General features: G+C 47.4%; 1 protein-coding gene across 1 annotated transcript in view; it reads left to right on the forward strand.

The window, feature by feature from the left end:
* LOC140729554 (calcium-activated potassium channel subunit alpha-1-like) overlaps window positions 1-19,640 on the forward strand; it is a 533,167-nt gene that overhangs the window by 439,518 nt on the left and 74,009 nt on the right. The window contains exons 21-25 of the mRNA XM_073049474.1: window positions 845-1,069; window positions 1,858-2,056; window positions 4,480-4,557; window positions 14,941-15,071; window positions 17,940-18,134. Of these exons, the coding sequence (XP_072905575.1) occupies window positions 845-1,069; window positions 1,858-2,056; window positions 4,480-4,557; window positions 14,941-15,071; window positions 17,940-18,134 (828 nt within the window). The remainder of the gene's footprint in view (window positions 1-844; window positions 1,070-1,857; window positions 2,057-4,479; window positions 4,558-14,940; window positions 15,072-17,939; window positions 18,135-19,640) is intronic.

Here is a 19,640-nt window from a genome sequence, read left to right on the forward strand (position 1 = left end):
CCGCATGTTCTAGATGCCCACTACCTTCTGGGTGAAGACACTGCCCCTTAGGTTCTCTCTAAATTCACCTACCCCTGAGGTTCTCTCTAAATTCACCTACCCCTTAGGTTCTCCCTAAATTCACCTACCCCTGAGGTTCTCCCTAAATTCACCTACCCCTGAGGTTCTCTCTAAATTCACCTACCCCTTAGGTTTTCCCTAAATTCACCTACCCCTGAGGTTCTCTCTAAATTCACCTACCCCTGAGGTTCTCCCTAAATTCACCTACCCCTGAGGTTCTCTCTAAATTCACCTACCCCTTAGGTTTTCCCTAAATTCACCTACCCCTGAGGTTCTCCATGGGAAGCCAGGCAGCCAGGTCTTGGGCTATATTTAAGGCTGAGGTTGTCTAGAAAGGGCATCAAAGGTTACAGGGAGAAGGCAAGAGAATGGGGTTGAGAGGGAAAATAAACCAGCCTTGATGGAATAGCAGAGCCGACTCGATGGACTAAATGGACTAATTCTGCTCCCATCTCTTATGGTTTATGGTCTAAATCGTCCCCCTTTCCAACTCAAAATCTCCACCCTTTAGTTTTGGACTCCTCTACCTTGGCGTAAAGACTGTGGAGATGTGGATGGTCACAGTCTTAACCCCTGGGTAGGGGAGTCTAATACTTGAGGGCACAGGTTTAAAACTATGCCCCTTGTGATTTTATAAAGCTCAGTAAGGCCACCCCTGTGTGGTTGGTACCCTGAAGGTAGCTGACATCCCGAAGAGACAGAGTGGCCTTGGGCATTCCAGCACTCTGCTGTGGGCCTTGACCCTGCGGTGCCGGGTACAGATCGTGTCCGCTTCCCTCCCCAGAGCCGTGCCGCGGTATCGCGCCTGCAGCTGTCGAACCACGTCATCGTCTGCATCTTCAGCGAGCCCAAGTTCCCTGCGATCGGCCTGCGCAACTTTGTGATGCCTCTGCGTGCCAGCAGCTTCACCTACAAGGAGCTCAAGGCTATCGTGTTCGTGGTGTCCCTGGAGTATGTCACCAAGGAATGGGAAACCATCTGTAACTTTCCCAAGGTCTTCATCCTTCCGGTGGGTACTTTCACCTTGTTCCACCTGGGCGCACTGTGTAACAATCTGATCTGTACCGATACTGTGCAAGGCAAGATTTTCACTGACGATAATAAACCTATTCCAATTCTGAGGGGGGGTTGGGTCTCTATCGCTCATCATAAACTTGCACCCTAAAACCTAAAGCAGCCAGTATAATCAAAGACGTCACCCACCCTGGACGTTCTCTCCTCTCCCCCTCCCACTGGACAGATTACAAATTCTCTCTTCTCTCTCTCCCATTGGACAGAGGATACAAATTCACACTTCACTCACAATAGTATTCAATTCTGAGATTAATAAAATTTCAATTCTGAGAGGGGGCTGCATCCCTCACCAAGCCCAGGATGACCCCCCCCCCCCCCCATGTCGGGCTGTTGTAACATGAGACCCCACCCAAGGGTCCTCATCCTGTGAACAAGACCCAATTGAGGGTGCAAGACTGAGGCAATGCTGTAGTGTTGTTGCCACCTCGTGGATGGGGGCATTGAAGTCAGATACCCTTGGGTGCCCAATAGCTCATTAGCAGTGAGTTCGTGCCCAGCAGCCTGTCCGCAATTTGTCAGTGGGATCTTACTCTGCTGGTGTCGGCTGCAGCGGTGGAGTAGGGCGGGCAGTTGAGCTTCCCCAGACCCAACGGGCCGAATGGCCCTCCTATGCTGCAAAGGATTGGCGAGTGGTGAAGCAGGCTGAGTTTGAGATGGTCCCCTCTCCTTTAACCCCCTGCTTCCCCCTCTCCCATGGCGGTAACCTCTCGCTGATCGGTACAGGGATCGCCGCTCTGTCGAGCTGACCTGAAGGCAGCCAACATCGCTACCTGTGACATGACTGTGGTCATCTCCTCCAATCGGATCCACTTCGAAGAGAAGAGCCTGGAGGACAAAGAGTGTATCCTGGCCACCCTCAACCTAAAGGCCATGCTCTTTGAGAAGATCAAGAGCTCCAACGTCCCAGCGACAAAGTCCGTAGGTACGTATCTCAACGGTTCCGCATCTGCCCGGGCAGCTCGAGTAACAGACGCGGGAGTGGGCTGGTTACAGCCACTTCATTTCCTGCTGCCTCCTCTGCATGCCCCAGGGCAAGGGTGTCCCCCTGAGCGGAGGGGAAATCAGAATCACTCACAAACACGCAGTGGTCACTTTACCGGCCAATCCACTGGCAGCAACTCAATGCATGTTGCTGTTTTTATTTCAGACATACGGCTCTCCCGGCCCTTTGAGCGTTGCCACCCCAGAACCCCTGACAACTCTAACCTAATCATGTGACAATTTACAATGTCCTGGTGCACCTTTGGACCGTGGGAGGAAACTGGAGCACCCGGAGGAAACCCATGCATTCCACAGGGAGGACGTACAGATTCCTTACAGATGACAGCAGAATTGAACTCTGAACTCTGAACTCTGACACCCCGGGCTGTAACAGGGTCACACTGACCACCATGCTGCCGTGGTGTCCCATGGTCAAAATGTTCAGACCAAACATCAGAGTGGGGAAGGAATGTGATCTAAGTGACTTTGGCTGTGGAATGATTGTTGGTGCCAGATGGGGTGGTTTGAGTATCTCAGAAACTGATGATCTCCTGGGATTTTCACACAACAGTCTCTAGAGTTTTCAGAGAGTGGTGTGAAAAACAAAAAATATCCGGTTCATGGGTGAAAACACCTTGCTAATGAGAGAGGTCAAAGGAAAACGGCCAGAGTGGTTCAAGCTGACAGGAAGGTGACAGTAACTCAAATAACGACATGTAACAAACAGTGAAGTATAGAGAGCATCTCTGAATCACGTCAAACCCGAAGTGGATGGGCCACAGCAGCAGAAGACCACGAACATACACTCATATAACAATTACAGCACGGAAACAGGCCATCTCGGCCCTTCTAGTCCATGCCGAACGCTTACTCTCACCTAGTCCCACTGACCTGCACTCAGCCCATAACCCTCCATTCCTTTCCTGTCCAGATACCTATCCAATTTTGCTTTAAATGACAATACCGAATCTACCTCTACCACTTCTACTCAAGGCCACTTTATTAGGTAAAGGGGTGTCCGGTAAAGTGACCAGTAAGCGTAGGTAGTGAAATGTGTTGTTTTGTGGCAGCAGTACTGCGCTATTGTCATCTACACAAGTCTACGTGTGTACAGCTGCAATGAAAAACTTAGAGCAACATCGCAGGCACAGAGCGTCAGGGAAGCAGCATTCACAACGAACAATTAGACACATTTTTACAAGAAAACACAATTAGACCAAAAGAAAAGTTTATTTTAGTGCGAAGTGGTCATGGTGTTGCTAAGCTGTAGTGACGAGGTGCTCCATTGCCTGCTAATGTCTGTAAGAGTTTGAATGTTCTCCCTGCACAATACTCCAAATGGGCTTTCACTCTGACCAATGCCTTATAAAGCCTGTGCATCACGTTCTGTAGTGCTCTCGAAACGAATGCTAACGTTGAATTAAATGCTCACTAGGTTCAAATACACAGAAGGCTGTATACTCTTGGCATCAGAAACAAGTGGGTGTGTGAAACTGGGGAATAGACCTCACTCAGCACAGTAATGTAGTGGTTAGCGTACCTCTATTACAGTGCCAGACACCCAGATTTCATTCCCGCCTCTGACTGGAACGAGTTTGTACATTCTCCCCATGAACGCGTGGGATTCCTCGGAAACCTCTGCCGGCTTTCACATTCCAAAGTCGCAGGGGTTAAAAGGTTAATTGGTTACTTTGGTGTAACTGGGCAGCACGCGTTCCTTGGGCCAGAGAGACCTGCCACTGTGCTGTATTTCTAAATAAATAAAACAAAGGCTTAAAATTCAGCTGGCCCACCCTCCACAGATGCTGCCTGGCCTGTTGTGGTTCCAGTATTTCTGGTACTCACCTTATGGCAGACAGGTTTCTGTACATCTGTAAACAGAGCGGTCACATCATCGAAACAGAACTGGTACCACACTACAGCAGAGATCAGGCCCCACTGGGGCCGACACGGGAGGATTCACCTGCGCAGTGCCTGTGGGTCCGATAACGGAGTGCTGAGTGGACTTGGGTTGATCCCTTTGAACAGAATGGGAGGGGCACACTCTGGGAGGGGTGGTACTGAGGGAGGGTCACACTGTGGGAGGGGTGGTACTGAGGGAGAGTCACACTGTGGGAGGGGTGGTACTGAGGGAGGGTCACACTGTGGGAGGGAATAACAGGGTGTTTGCCGCAGAAGAGTGTTAAAAACTGAGTGTATCCAGGCAGGTGTAACACATCGCACTGCCACAGGAAAGGCTACCTGGTCAGGGACCGTTCCGGCCGGCTCATCACCCCTGCACACGTCCGAGTACGGGACTGCTGGCCGACACTGGGCCTGACCAAGGTCACACTGTTGTTAACTTATTGTTCTCTGCTGTTGTAGTAAACTTCTCGGCCAATACGGATACGTGTGCCTCAGTTGACAGATATCATTACAGAGTCCCTATCATTACTTCACTCGGTAAGGAATGCATTTATTCAGTCTCCTTTCAGAATCAGGTTTATTATTGCTGACACACTGTATAGAAACATAGAAAACCTACAGCACAATACAGGCCCTTCAGCCCACAATGCTGTGCTGAACGTGTACTTACTTTAGAAATTACCTAGGGTTACCCATGGCCCTCTATTTTTCTAAGCTCCATGTACCTGTCCAGGAGTCTCTCAAAAGATCCTATCGTATCCGCCTTCACCACCACCGCCGGCAGCCCATTCCACACACTCACCACTCTCTGCGTAAAAAACTTACCCCTGACATCTCCTCTGTACCTACATCCAAGCACCTTAAAGCTGTGCCCTCTCGTGTTAACCATTTCAGCCCTGGGAAAAGCCTCTGACTATCTATTGTACGTCATGCAATTTATTGTTTTGCAGCAGCAGAACAGTGCAATACAGATCATAAGTACTGTATGTACAATAAGAAATATAAAAATAAGTAAAAAAGAGAGCAAAATATTGAGGAAGTGCTCATGGGTTCACTGTTCATTCAGAAATCTGATGGCGGAGGGGAAGAGTGTGTGTCCTCAGGCTCCTGTACCTCCTCTCTGATGGCGGAGGGGAAGAGTGTGTGTCCTCAGGCTCCTGTACCTTCTCCCCTAGGCTATTAATGCGAAGAGGGCATGTCCTGGGTGAAGGGGTTGTTAATGGTATATACCATCCTCTTGAGGCATCACCTTTTGAAGACGTCCTCAATGCTGGGGAGACTAGTGCCCACGATGGAGCTCATACCAAACTCTCCACAGTACATCTGTAGCAATTTATGGGTGTTTTCAGTGACATACCAAGGTCCTTAAACTCATAATGAAATATAGCTACTGTGGTGCCTTCTTTGTAATTGCATCAGTATGTTGACACCAAGGAACTCGAAACTGCTCACCATTTCCACTGCTGACCCCTCGATGAGGACTGGTGTGTGTTCCCTCGACTTCCCCTTCCTGAAGTCCGCAATCAATTCCTTGGTTCAACATTTAACCTCCTCCCAGTTCCTCTCTGCTTCTCCCAAATAATTTGTGGCTCTTGCTGGGTTCTGCTGGAGCCTGTGGGGTGTGGTGGGTTCGAGCTCCCTATCTGGAGGCTGGTTAGTTGAAATCCCACACTAAGGGCTGGGTTCACAGTCCAGATGGATACTATGAAGCAGTGGGAACTATGGCTGTCTGTCTTCAGACGCCTCAGAGGAGAGAAGCAGCTAGCTGGGTTGCATTCGTCCACGGCTGTGTGCTTGTTCTTACAGAAATGTGGTTTCAGTATAACAGCCCATGAACCTTAGTGATGACTCAATGACTTGGGATAATATTTCTTTTGTGACTCTGTGTTTTTGCTTTTGTAATTATATGTGCTTTGTGCTGTGTATGACTGTTGGTCCTGTGTTTTGCACCTTGACTCCAGAGTAGCACTGTTTTGTTTGGCTGTATTCATGTGTACGGTTGAATGGCAATTAAGATTGAAGTTGAAGATGTTACTCTTCCCCTCTCTCAACGTTCATTCCCCAGTGAACTAGGATCAAAGCTTTCGTGTTGGTTACCTGACTGGCTCAGGTGGGATGGGATCTTCCTGTATGTGGAGGGACTGCTGTGCTTCTCACACTAGAGAAGTGTAGGAGCAGGAGGTGGCTGTTCAGCCCCTCGAGTATAGACTATCATTCACTGGCTGTTTTGATCTGGGCCTCAGCAGCAGCTTGGTGCCTCTTCTCCAGTTATGTCTGATGCTCCAAGGGTTGGTAATTGGCTTGGTGTTGTTCACATGATTTGAGGTATTGGAAAACTTTGTTCTGCATGTCCTGTGTGGGCCTTATTGCTAATGCTATTGTGCAGGACCTTTGGGATAACACCAGCTGTTGACATTACTATCAGGACAATGTATATCTTGTTTACATTCCATAGTCTTTCAATTTCCTCTTTTAATTCTGTATCTCTCTGGTGGTTTTTACTTACTGATTTCTGTATGTTATGTGTGTTTGGAACGGCTGTATCTGTCAAGTGAAATATTCTTGCTTGTTTATCCTGTAATATTATATCAGGACTGTTATTATGGATTGTCCTATCTGTAATAATGGATCAGTCAAATATAATTTGTTGGCCTCTGAATTTTAAAGCTGGATCAGGCTTGCATTTATAATAAGATGTCATTTATGAGCTTGTATTTCAAAGCAAGATTTTGGTAAAAGATGCTTGCTGCTTGATTGTGCCTGTGTAGGTAATCAGATTGAGTTAAACTGCTACAGGATCCTGTATTGTGTTGGATTGTTTCTGGTTTCTCCTGGCATTTTTTGCATTTATCATCTTGAATTCTTTGTTCTTTTATTATGTATTTTGATCATTTTTCATGTTCACTACCTGGTCAAGTGTCGCCACAGGCAACCCCTCTGTTTCTGAGAGTTCTCCAACCCTGAGCCAGGCGTACAACGCTTCCTTATCGACAGCTAGTCTGTTCAGCTCATGGGGATGTCTCCTCTGGAGAGCCATGCTCTTCCATTGGTTAACTGTAGTGATCATTTCTTTATTTTTCTAGGTTGTACTTTCGTTTAAGTTTAGTGGTGAATACTTCTTATCAGATTTACATGGAGTACTGAATCCTGTTTTCACTGTTGAAAGTATATCCTCAGAAGCTTTATCAGACTGTTGTGTAAATCCTCTTCCCCTTCTGTCCCAGGTAGTGTTAATCAAGGTGTGGCTGAGTGTACATAGTGTTTCATGAAATTTGTATTTCAGTTCTTATTTTTCTTTGTAAATTTTACAGAATTGTTTTGGACTAAGATAATATGCCAAAAGAATACGTTCATATAGCGAAATTATTTATTGCCTTTGTTATATTTTTACTATTGATTGGCAGATTTCCTTGCTTTGAAGTAAATGCTGTTGAAAGTTTTCTCCTTATTGCACTGTGATCTGTTTTCTTTGCTTGTTGATATCCCAGATACTGGTATATTTCACATTCATCTGTCGGTTATATTGAACCTCGCTGCTCTGTTTTGTATTCTATTGGCTCTGTTGCACCTTTCTGTATGTTTAATGTTCTGCACTTATCCAGTCCAAAGTTCATATTCGTATCCTTCGAAATAGTTCTAGTATTTGAATTCATTGCTTTAGCTTTACTGATGAAGGAGCATATGAACATAGAACATAGATCATAGAAATCTACAGCACGTTACAGGCCCTTCAGCCCACAATGTTGTGCCAACCATGAAACCTACTCTAGAAACTGCCTAGCATTCCCTACCGCAGAGCCCTCTATTTTACTAAGCTCCATGTACCTATCTAAGAGTCTCTTAAAAGACCCGATTGTATCCGCCTCAACCACCATCACTAGCAGTGCATTCCATGCACTCACTAATCTGTGTAAAAAACTTACCCCTGACATCCCTCTTGTACCTACTTCCAAGCACCATAAAAATATGTCCCCTCATGTTAGCCATTTCAGCCCTGGAAAAAAGCCTCTGGGTATCCACATGATCAATGCCTCTCATCATCTTATATACTTCTCATCTTCTGTCGCTCCATGGAGTAAAGGCCAAGTTCACTCAACCTATTCTCATAAGGCATGCTCCCCAATCCAGGCAACATCCTTGTAAATCTCCTCTGCACTCTCTCTATAGTATCCACATCCTTCCTGTAGTGAGGTGACCAGAACTGAACACAGTACTCCAAATGGGGTTTAACTAAGGTCTTGTATAGCTGTAACATTACCTCATGGCTCTTGAACTCAATCCTATGGTTGATGAAGGCCAACACACCGTATGCCTTCTTAACAACACTGTCATCCTGTTCAGTAGCTTTGAGTGTCCTATGGACTCGGACCCCAAGATCTCTCTGATCCTCCACATTACTGAGAGTCTTACCATTAATATTATTTTCTGTCTTCAAATTTGATTCACCAAAATGAACTACTTCACACTTACCTGGGTTTCCATCTGCCACTTCTCAGCCCAGTTTTGCATCCTATCAATGTCCCGCTGTAACCTCTGACAGCCCTCCACACTATCCACAACACCCCCAACCTTTGTGTCATCAGAAAACTTACTAACCCACCCTTCTCCTTCTTCATCCAGGTCATTTATAAAAATCACATAGAGGACGGGTCCTAGAAATAGATCCCGTGGAACACGTCACTGTCCTCCATGCAGAATACGAATCATCTATAACCACACTTTGCCTTCTGTGGGCAAACCAATTCTGGATCCACAAAGCAAGGTCTCCTTGGATCCCATGCCTTCTTAATTTCAGAATGAGCCTTGCATGGGGAACCTTATCAAATGCCTTACTGAAATCCGTATGCACTACATCCACTGCTCTACCTTCATCAATGTGTTTAGTCACATCCTCAAAAAACTCAATCAGGTTCATAAGGCATGACCTGCTCTTGACAAAGCCATGCTGACTATCCCTAATCAGATTATGTCTCTCCAAATGTTCATAAATCCTGCTTCTCAGGATCTTCTCCAACAACTTGCCCACCATTTCCTGGATTATCTCTACTCCTTTTCTTGAACAAGGAAACAACATTTGCAACTATCAAATCTTCCGGTACTTCGCCTGTCCCTATTGATGACAGAAAGATCATCACCAGATGCTCAGCAATCTCCTCCCTTGCTTGGTTTCAAATAGTCTGTGTATAGAAGATGTGTCAAGGTATAATTTGTTTGGTTGTGTCTGATTTGATACACTATTTTTGTTTGATTCAGTGAATTATAGGGCGAGTTTGAAGCTATACAGAACCATAGTAGGTTTAGAGAGTTGCTCCGGAAAATTGCTCGGTTTATTTTGATAACAATGGTTGTTCATTCTCGATTGTTAATCGGTTAATTATAGTACACCAATGCTATATCAGATTTTGTAGGAATTTCACAAGTACTGGGTGTAGTTTATATATATTAAGAGCTTCTATTAATCGTGACTGTGTGATGGGAAAGAATCAAATGCTTTCTTGTAGTCAATATAACAACATAAAAGATTTCCGCTTTTCTGCTGGCTTGGTTTAGAATTACAAAATCTATCACCAGTTGTAGTTTACATCGTTTCATCCCCTCACGGTTCCCTTTCTGCTCCTCGGTCAGAACACTGTGGTTATCTCAGTGAGTGGTGATTGGTTATGAGATACATGATGGTACAGTTGTATTATTAATTTCATTACAATTTTGTTATTTACATTTTATTGTTATTATATCCAAACATTGCTGCATTTAGGTAGCCATAGAGCAGATTGATCACAGAACATAGACTATAAGGAGTTCCCCTTGCAGAGAAAGAGCAGTGCAGGCACGCAGCAAGGTGCGAGGGAGATCGTGAGGTCCAAATTCCATCTTTATTGCACGAGAGGTCTATTCAAGAGTTTGTACACTCTCCCCGTGACAGCACAGTCTGCAGGATGCTTGTATGTTCCTCCCGTGACCATGCGGGTTTCCTCTTACTTTCCATACGGGTTAATTGGCCACAAAGGCGTAATTGGGCAACGTGGGCTGGTCGGGCCAGAGGGGCCAGTTACTGTGCTGTATCTCTAAGTAACACGTGGAACAATCCCTTCAGCCTAGGACCCTGAGTCACCATTTCCCAGGGTGATTCCCTATCCTTCTTCCATCTCTCTCACCCAATTTTTCTGCTTCTCAAGCCCATCACCACTACTGGGGCACAGGCTGCTGACGGCTGCTCGCCAGAGTCCCCTGGCCTGGGCTAGTGAAGGCTGATCAGTCCTGTGGCTTCCACTTTCACCACACCACCTCATACGTATTCCAGGTGAAGGTCGAGGTGAAGACTGCTGAGTGAGATGAAGGTCGAGGTGAAGACTGCTGAGGGGTTGAAGGTCGAGGTGAAGACTGCTGAAGGGGTTGAAGGTCGAGGTGAAGACTGCTGAGGGGGTTGAAGGTCAAGGTGAAGACTGCTGAAGGGGTTGAAGGTCGAGGTGAAGACTGCTGAGGGGATGGTCGAGGTGAAGACTGCTGAGGGGTTGAAGGTCGAGGTGAAGACTGCTGAGGGGTTGAAGGTCGAGGTGAAGACTGCTGAGGGGATGAAGGTCGAGGTGAAGACTGCTGAGGGGTTGAAGGTCGAGGTGAAGACTGCTGAGGGGGATGAAGGTCAGGGTGAAGACTGCTGAGGGGGATGAAGGTCAAGATGAAGACTGCTGAGGGGATGAAGGTCGAGGTGAAGACTGCTGAGTGAGATGAAGGTCAAGGTGAAGACTGCTGAGGGGGATGAAGGTCGAGGTGAAGACTGCTGAAGGGGTTGAAGGTTGAGGTGAAGACTGCTGAGGGGTTGAAGGTCAAGGTGAAGACTGCTGAGGGGGATGAAGGTCGAGGTGAAGACTGCTGAGGGGTTGAAGGTCAAGGTGAAGACTGCTGAGGGGGATGAAGGTCGAGGTGAAGACTGCTGAGGGGTTGAAGGTCAAGGTGAAGACTGCTGAGGGGTTGAAGGTCGAGGTGAAGACTGCTGAGGGGTTGAAGGTCAAGGTGAAGACTGCTGAGGGGTTGAAGGTCGAGGTGAAGACTGCTGAGGGGTTGAAGGTCAAGGTGAAGACTGCTGAGGGGGATGAAGGTCGAGGTGAAGACTGCTGAGGGGTTGAAGGTCAAGGTGAAGACTGCTGAGGGGGATGAAGGTCGAGGTGAAGACTGCTGAGGGGTTGAAGGTTGAGGTGAAGACTGCTGAGGGGTTGAAGGTCAAGATGAAGACTGCTGAGCGGTTGAAGGTTGAGGTGAAGACTGCTGAGGGGTTGAAGGTCGAGGTGAAGACTGCTGAGGGGATGGAGGTCGAGGTGAAGACTGCTGAGGGGGATGGAGGTCGAGGTGAAGACTGCTGAAGGGGTTGAAGGTCGAGGTGAAGACTGCTGAGGGGTTGAAGGTCAAGGTGAAGACTGCTGAGGGGTTGAAGGTCGAGGTGAAGACTGCTGAGGGGTTGAAGGTCAAGGTGAAGACTGCTGAGGGGTTGAAGGTCGAGGTGAAGACTGCTGAGGGGGATGAAGGTCGAGGTGAAGACTGCTGAGGGGGATGAAGGTCAAGGTGAAGACTGCTGAGGGGGATGAAGGTCGAGGTGAAGACTGCTGAGGGGTTGAAGGTCGAGGTGAAGACTGCTGAGGGGATGGTCGAGGTGAAGACTGCTGAGGGGTTGAAGGTCAAGGTGAAGACTGCTGAGGGGTTGAAGGTCAAGGTGAAGACTGCTGAGGGGATGGTCGAGGTGAAGACTGCTGAGGGGGATGGAGGTCGAGGTGAAGACTGCTGAGGGGTTGAAGGTCAAGGTGAAGACTGCTGAGGGGAAGGTCGAGGTGAAGACTGCTGAGGGGATGGTCGAGGTGAAGACTGCTGAGGGGGATGGAGGTCGAGGTGAAGACTGCTGAGGGGATGGTCGAGGTGAAGACTGCTGAGGGGGATGGAGGTCGAGGTGAAGACTGCTGAGGGGATGGAGGTCGAGGTGAAGACTGCTGAGGGGGTTGAAGGTCGAGGTGAAGACTGCTGAGTGAGATGAGCAAGGCAGCAGCAGCCAAACCCACAGCACTGTGCTTGTCTCTGAGCCTCAGAAGGGTTGGGTGGAGTGAGGCGGAGCAATAGTTATGGGGACAGATAGGAGATACTGCGGCAGCAAAAGAGATGCCAGGATAGTGTGTTGCCTCCCGGGTGCTCGGGTCCAGGATGTCTCTGAGCGGTTACAGAATATTCTTGAATGGGAGAGTGAGCAGCCAGAGACTGTGATACATATTGGTACTGTACACCTGGTAAAGGTTTCACTGCTAACATAATGCTCTTTCTGTAGCAGCAGTGCCTGGGTTAGAGATTAGTTACAGATAACGGGTGCTTTGGAATGTGAGCGGGATTGGCGTTGGACAGAACCCGATGTATGATTTCGCCCAGTGGGGGAACGTGATTCAGTGGAGCAAGGTTCCGCAGTCAGCCGAGGATCAGTGAATATGACTTCAGGAAGAGCTGAGCTCCAGCCTGTGCACATTTGACTGTTTAATTATAATGGGCCCTTTTTGTTTTTTCTTTCTTTTCTTTACTACGCTTTCAGTAGTAAATATACTTCCTTTAATCGTATGCAGAGTGCTGTCTGTTATTTCGTGGCTGAGTTGCAACAGGGCAGCAAATTACGCAGCATCTACACAAACTGGGGCTGGGCTGGGACAGCCCAATCTCAGGGGTTTGGTGGGACTAGACTGTACATTACATTACAGAGGCTTGGATGTCTCAGCAGCGGGATTGGCTGCTGAGTGCTTTAGATGCTTTGAAAGGGACTGGGAGGGAGGAAAAAGAGATGGCACTGCTAATCAGGGATAGTATCACGGCTGCAGAAAGGGAGGAAGTCGTGGAGGGATTGTCTACTGAGTCAGTGTGGGTGGAAGTCAGAAACAGGAAGGGGGCAATAACTCTACTGGGTATTTTTTTATAGACCCCCCCAATAGTAACAGAGACATCAGGGAGCAGATAGGGAGGCAGATTCTGGAACGGTGCAATAAAAATAGGGCTGTTGTGATGGTTATTTCAACTTTCCTAATATTGACCAGTATCTCCTTAAAGCAAGGTGTTTGGATGGGGTGGAGTTTGTTAGGTGTGTTCAGGAAGGTTTCCTGGTGCAATATGTAGATAAACCAACTAAAGGAGAGGCTGTACTTGATCTGTTGTTGGGAAATGAACCTGGTCAGGTGTCAGATCCCTTGGTGGGAGAGCACTTTGGAGGTAGTGATCACAATTCTATCTCCTTCACCATAGCGCTGGAGAGGGATAGGAACAGACAATTTGGGAAAACATTTAATTGGGGTAGGGGGAAATATGATGCTGTTAGTCAGAAACTTGGGAGCATAAATTGGGAGCAGATATTCTCAGGGAAATAGACGGCAGAACTGTGGCAAATGCTCAGGGAACATTTGCATGGTGTTCTGCAAAGGTACGTTCCATTGAGGCAGGGTAGAGTTATAGAACCATGGTGTACAAAGTATGTTGAAAATCTAGTAAGAAGACAAGAAAAGCTTACAAAATGTTCAAGACAGTAGGTACTGTTAGAGCTCTAGAAAATTGCAAGGGTGCTAGGGAGGAGCTTAAGAAAGGCATTAGGAGAGCTAGAAGGGGCCAAGAGAAGGCCTTGGTGAGCAGGATTAAGGAAAACTCCCAAGGCATTCTACAAGTATGTGAAGAGCAAGAGGATGAGCTGTGTGAGAATAGGACCAATCAGGTGTGACAGTGGAAATGTGTGCATGGAGTCGGAGGAGGTAGCAGAGGTACTGAATGAATACTTTGCTTCAGTATTCACCAGGGAAAAGACCTTGGCGATTGTAGGGATGACTTACAGTGGACTGAAACGTTTGAGCATGTAGACATTAAGAAAGAGGATGTGCTGGAGCTTTTGAAAAGCATGAAGTTGGATAAGTTGCTGGGTCCAGACAGTATATACCCCAGGCTACTGTGGGAAGCGAGAGAGGAGATTGCTGAGCCTCTGGTGATAATCTTTGCATCATCAATAGGGACGGGGGAAGTACCGGAGGATTGGAGGGTTGAGAATATTGTTCCCTTGTTCAAGAAAGGGAGTAGAGATAACCCAGGAAATTATGGACCAGTGAGTCTTAATTCAGTGGGGGGCAAATTGTTGTAGAAGATCCTGAGAAGCAGGATTTATGAGCACTTGGAGAGACATAACCTGATTAGGGACAGTCAGCATGGCTTTGTCAAGGGCAGGTCGTGCCTTATGAGCCTGACAGAATTCTTTAAGGATGTAACAAAACACATTGATGAAGGTAGAGCAGTGGATGTAGTGTATATGGATTTCAGTAAGGCATTTGATAAAGTTCCCCATGCTAGGCTCATTCAGAGATTAAGGAGGCATGGGATCCAAGGAGACCTTGCTTTGTGGATCCAGAACTGGCTTGCCCACAGAAGACAAGGGTGGTTGTAGATGGTTCGTATTCTGCATGGAGGTTGGTGACCAGTGGTGTTCCGCAGGGATCTGTTCTGGAACCCCTCATCTTTGCGATTTTCATAAATGACCTGGAAGAGAAAATAGAAGGGAGTGGTGGGTGAGTGGAATGCACTGCCAGTGGCAGTGATAGAGGCAGATACAATAGAGTCTTTCAAGAGACTCTTAGATAGGTACATGGAGCTTAGTAAAATAGAGGACTAAGTGGTAGGGAAATTCTAGACAGTTTCTAGAGTAGGTTATATGGTCTTCACGAGGACCTGTGATTTGCTGTAGATTTCTATGTTCTATGTTCTAAGATCCTTCCTCTCTGATGCTTTGGAGCTTCTGTTGGCGTTTCTGTAGCTCTGGGTTTTTACGGGGTGGGGTTGCTAGCTCCATGCCCAACCCTCCTCCTATCACAGCCAAGCTTGGGACTGTCCGTGGCGGAGTTCTCTGACTCTCTGCCCCCTCTTTAATTACAGTTCACCAATCGAACGTCTACTTTCTGGACCAGGAAGACCGAGATGACCCAGACACCGATCTGTATCTCACCAAGCCTTACGCCAGTGGATGTGTGTTTGCCTTCAGCATCCTGAACTCTCTGACGTGCATGGTGAGTCCAACCAGTCTGACCAATAGTGAAGAAGACCCTGGCTCACTGGCCTTCGTCAGTCAGGGCAATGAGGGTGGAAGTTGGAAAATTATTTTGCAGATGTACAAGGTGTTGGTGAGGGTGCATTTGGAGTATTGAATTCCATTTTGGTCAGGTTCCGATTCATTCCTTTATCACACGTACATTGAAGCATGTAGTGAAATGTATTATTTGTATTAGCAGCCAACACAACATGTGCTGGGGGCAGCCCACAACTGTTAGCACACACTCCAGCTCCAACATAGGATGCCCATAAAGTTCAGCAGAACAAACAAATAATAACAAAACAACAACAAAGCAAGCCACTTTCTCACCCTCCCATACACCCACTGCATTGATCGGCCTAATCTGACACAGTGGTGTCAAGAAAACAACCTCTCCCTCAATGTTGCAAAAACAAAGGAGCTGGTTATGGATTTCAGGAGGAATGGAGATGGGCTAACTCCTATTGACATCAATGGATCTGGGGTTGAGAGGGTGAACAGCTTTAAGTTCCTCAGCATCCACATCACCGAGGACCTCACGTGGTCTGTACACACCAGCTGTGGGGTGAAAAAGGCACAACAGCGCCTCTTTCACCTCAGACGGTTGAGGAAGTTTGGTATGGGCCTCCAAATCCTAAGAACTTTCTACAGGGGCACAATTGAGAGCATCCTGAATGGCTGCATCACTGCCTGGTATGGGAACTGTACCTCCCTTAATGGCAGGACTCTGCAGAGAGTGGTGCGGACAGCCCAGCGCATCTGTAGTTGTGAACTTCCCATGATTCAGGACGTTTACAAAGACAGGTGTGATAAAAGGGCCTGTAGGGTTATTGGGGACTCGAGTCACCCCAACCACAATCTACTCCAGCTGCTACCATCCGGGAAACGGTACCGCAGCATAAAAGCCAGGACCAACAGGCTCCGGGACAGCTTCCTCCACCAGGCCATCAGACTGATGAACTCACGCTGATTTGAGTGTATTTCTGTTACATTGATTGTTCTATTTATTATAAATTACTATGTTTGCACATTGCACATTTAGATGGAGATGTAACGCAAAGATTTTTTTCCTCATGTATGTGAAGGATGTAAGAAATAAAGTCAATTCAATTCACACACACAGACAGACCTCCATCTCCAGGGCAGGCCACCTCTGGGCCTCCAACCTCCATTCCCTGGCCCAGGAAAGATGCCATTAAGCTTAAAAGAATGAAAAGAAATCGGACACAGGTATCAATTATAACAGACATTTCCATGACAAACTCTGCCATCTTCCTCAGGGATGATGCCTGGGCATGTCTAGTCCAGTGGTATTTATACCCCCATAGTCCGGCCCTCCTGATTAGTTAGAGCTCACCCAATAAGATTTCTGTTCTCCCACCGTGTTTACAGTCGAATTCCAGTTCTTACTTAGAACAAGACTTTTGTCTTTGTTAAAATTCTTTTCCTCCAGTTTTATTTCAATGGCTTCCTTTACCAGGTGGTCCCAAAAGCCATTGGCCTGGCACAGTGGTTTTGTGCCGTTGAAATCAATCCTATGGCCATTGGGAATGCAGTGTTCTGCCACCGCTGATTTGGGGAAAGAGCTGCCAGAGGAAGTGGATTGGGCAGGTGTATTAACAAATCTTAACAGATACTTGGACTGGCACATGGATAGGAAAGGATTCAAGCAGGGTTTCCCAACCTGGGGTACATGGACCCCTCAGTTAATGGTAAGGCTCCATGTCATAAAAAGTGTGGGATCCCCTGGTTTAGGGGGATTGGGCCAATGGACACATTAGATTTGTTTAGGTTGGCATAGACCAGTTGTGCCATAAGGCCTGTTTCCATGCCGTGTGGCTGGGGAGCTCAGACTGGCTGAGGGCAGGTGAGAGGGAGCATAGGTGGCAGGGGAGAGGAGGGATGGAACGGAAAGGTGTGAGATCAATTCTCAGTGACACATTTCTCTGTATGTTTTGATCCACATATGACAAATAACGCTCATTTTTAAACTGTTAAACAAGGAAGGGAATTAAAATGGCGCCTTGCTTGACCTGGAAGTAGGTAGTTGGGGAGATGTGTGGAAGTACAGGCTTTGCTGTAGAAAGTGAAGTTGGAGTGGGAGAGATATTACACTTCTCTTGCTCTGAGTTCAGAGGCTAGTGTACCACGCACGGCAAGTCCAAAGGAAGCTGGTGGCATCCCAGCCTGGTATGGAAACACCAATGGCCAGGAATGGAAAGGTCTACAGAAAGTGGTCGACACAGCCCAGTCCGTCACGGGCAAAGCCCTCCCCACCACTGAGCGCATCTACAAGGAGCAATGCCACAGGAAAGCAGCATCCATCACTAAGGACCCCCACCATCCAGGCCATACTCTCTTCTCACGGCTGCCATTGGGCAGGAGGTACAGGAGCCTCAGGTCCCACACCACCACATTCAGGAATAGTTATTACCCCTCAACCATCAGGCTGCTGAACTGGTGTGGGTAACTTCACTCACCTCAACTCTGAACTGATTCCACAACCTACAGACTCACGTTAAAGGACTCTACAACTCATGTTCTCGGTCTTATTGGTTATTAATTTGTCTATTTATTTGTTTGTATTTGCACAGTTTGTTGCACACTAGTTGTTCACCTGTCTTTGTGAGGAGTTTTTCATTGCTTCTGTTGTATTTATTTGTTTTACTGTGAATGCCAGCAAGAAATTGAATCTCCAGGTAGTATCTGGTGACGTACATACTTTGGTAATAAAGAGTAACATGTGCACATTGATACCCAGCATCTGAAGAAGCTCTTGCGTTTGTGTCTTTGATAATAAATTTACTCTGAACTTTGAGCTCTTGATCTCTGCCTCTTCCCGCAGACGTACTTCAATGATAATATTCTGCTCCTGATCCGTACCCTGGTGACAGGAGGCTCCTCCCCAGAGCTTGACGAGCAGCTGGCTGATGAGGACGCACTGAGGGGCAGCATCAACGCCCAGAACAACGTGGACCAGAGGAATCGATGCAAGCTGGCGTATATCACCATGTGTGACAAGCGCTTTGAGGAGTTTGCGGTAGGTCATGGTGCGTTCTGATGTCATTAATCCAAGGCCCTGTCAGCAGTCAGGAAAGAGGAACAAAACTTGTCTCACAGTTGTTTTGTTAAGTTAGTAGAACAAAAAATTGAAAAGTGGACAGTGATAGAGGTCTAGTAGTTGAAGAGAGAGAACAGCAAAAAGATGTCACCACTACACGGTCAGCTCTTTTTATACCCATTGATAAGAAACATTCCATTCAAATTTGTGAATAAGGGTCAACCAATCAGAAAGCCCCTATTCAAATAATGCAGCACTGGTGAAATTTCCAGAGTTTTCCAGAATCATCCAGGTGTAACTATCAGGGGATATATTGAACATCTGTGTATACCTATTGTGATCAATAGGGGACATACTGAACATGTGCACATACATACTGTGACCAATAGGAAGCATACTAGGCAGTTACATGTATATAAAAACTCGATGTTTGATGGAGACTTAAGCACTGTGCCAAATCAGAAAAGTTGGTTACAGGCCAAATCGTGGTAGCGAGGTCCAAGCAGCGGAACATTCCAGAGCATTCTGGAGCGTGAACCTGATGTTTGGACAGGGCTAAATTGGGAAGATTGGGACACAGGCCAAATCGAGGTGGTGGGGTCCAGGCCTCACTGCGTATCGAGGCAATTGAACCCAATGTTTGAACGTCAGTTTAGGTGCTGGGACAAATTGGGAAGGTCAGGGTGTTGGGGCCTAAGGTGAGGGCTGGGCCTATTCAGATCGCTGGTCTGTGAGGTGCTGAAATGCTGAACTATGAGACTTACTTTGTGGACTTAAATTCAGAATTTTGTTTGCTCATGGTTACAGTTTTCATGACCTGTTTTTCCTCTCTGCTCATTGGGTATTCAACGGTCTTTATTTTAATGGGTTCTTTTTGGTTTCTTTGTTTATGGCAGCCTGCTAGGAGACAAACCTCAAGGCCGTATGATGTATGCATACTTTAATATTAGCAGTACTTCGAACTTTAAAAATACAACTAGCTAAGCTGTTCATCTGCCAAGAAATAATACTTCAACAGTCTAATCCAACCATCACCTGGCGTATGAGGGGTGGGGGCTGGAGGGAGAGAGGAGGAGAGGAGTTCAGAATGGAGGGGAAGGGATTCAGAGTGGAGGAAAGGGGTGGGGAGTAGAGGAGGAGAGGTAGGGAGTGGAGGGGAGGGGTTCAGAGTGGAGGGGGAGGGGAGGGAGGGGGAAGGAGAGAAATGGGAGTGTGGAAGGGAGAGGTGAGGAGTGGAGGGAGGTGAGAGTTGGGGAGTGGAGGGGGATGGGAGAGGAGGAGAGATGTGGGGAGTGGAGGGGGAGGGGAGGGTTGGGGAGTGGAGGGGAGGGGAGTGGAGTGGAGGGGGAGGGGGATGGGGTAGTGGAGGGTGAGGGGAGAGTTGGGCAGTGGAGGAGGTGGGGTGCGGAGTGGAGGGGAGAGGTGGGGAGGGGAGGGGGAGGGGAGATGTGGGGAGTGGAGGGGGAGGGGAGGGTGGGGTAGTGG

Source organism: Hemitrygon akajei, chromosome 1 (assembly GCF_048418815.1).
Source record: "Hemitrygon akajei chromosome 1, sHemAka1.3, whole genome shotgun sequence".
Lineage (NCBI taxonomy): Eukaryota > Metazoa > Chordata > Chondrichthyes > Myliobatiformes > Dasyatidae > Hemitrygon > Hemitrygon akajei.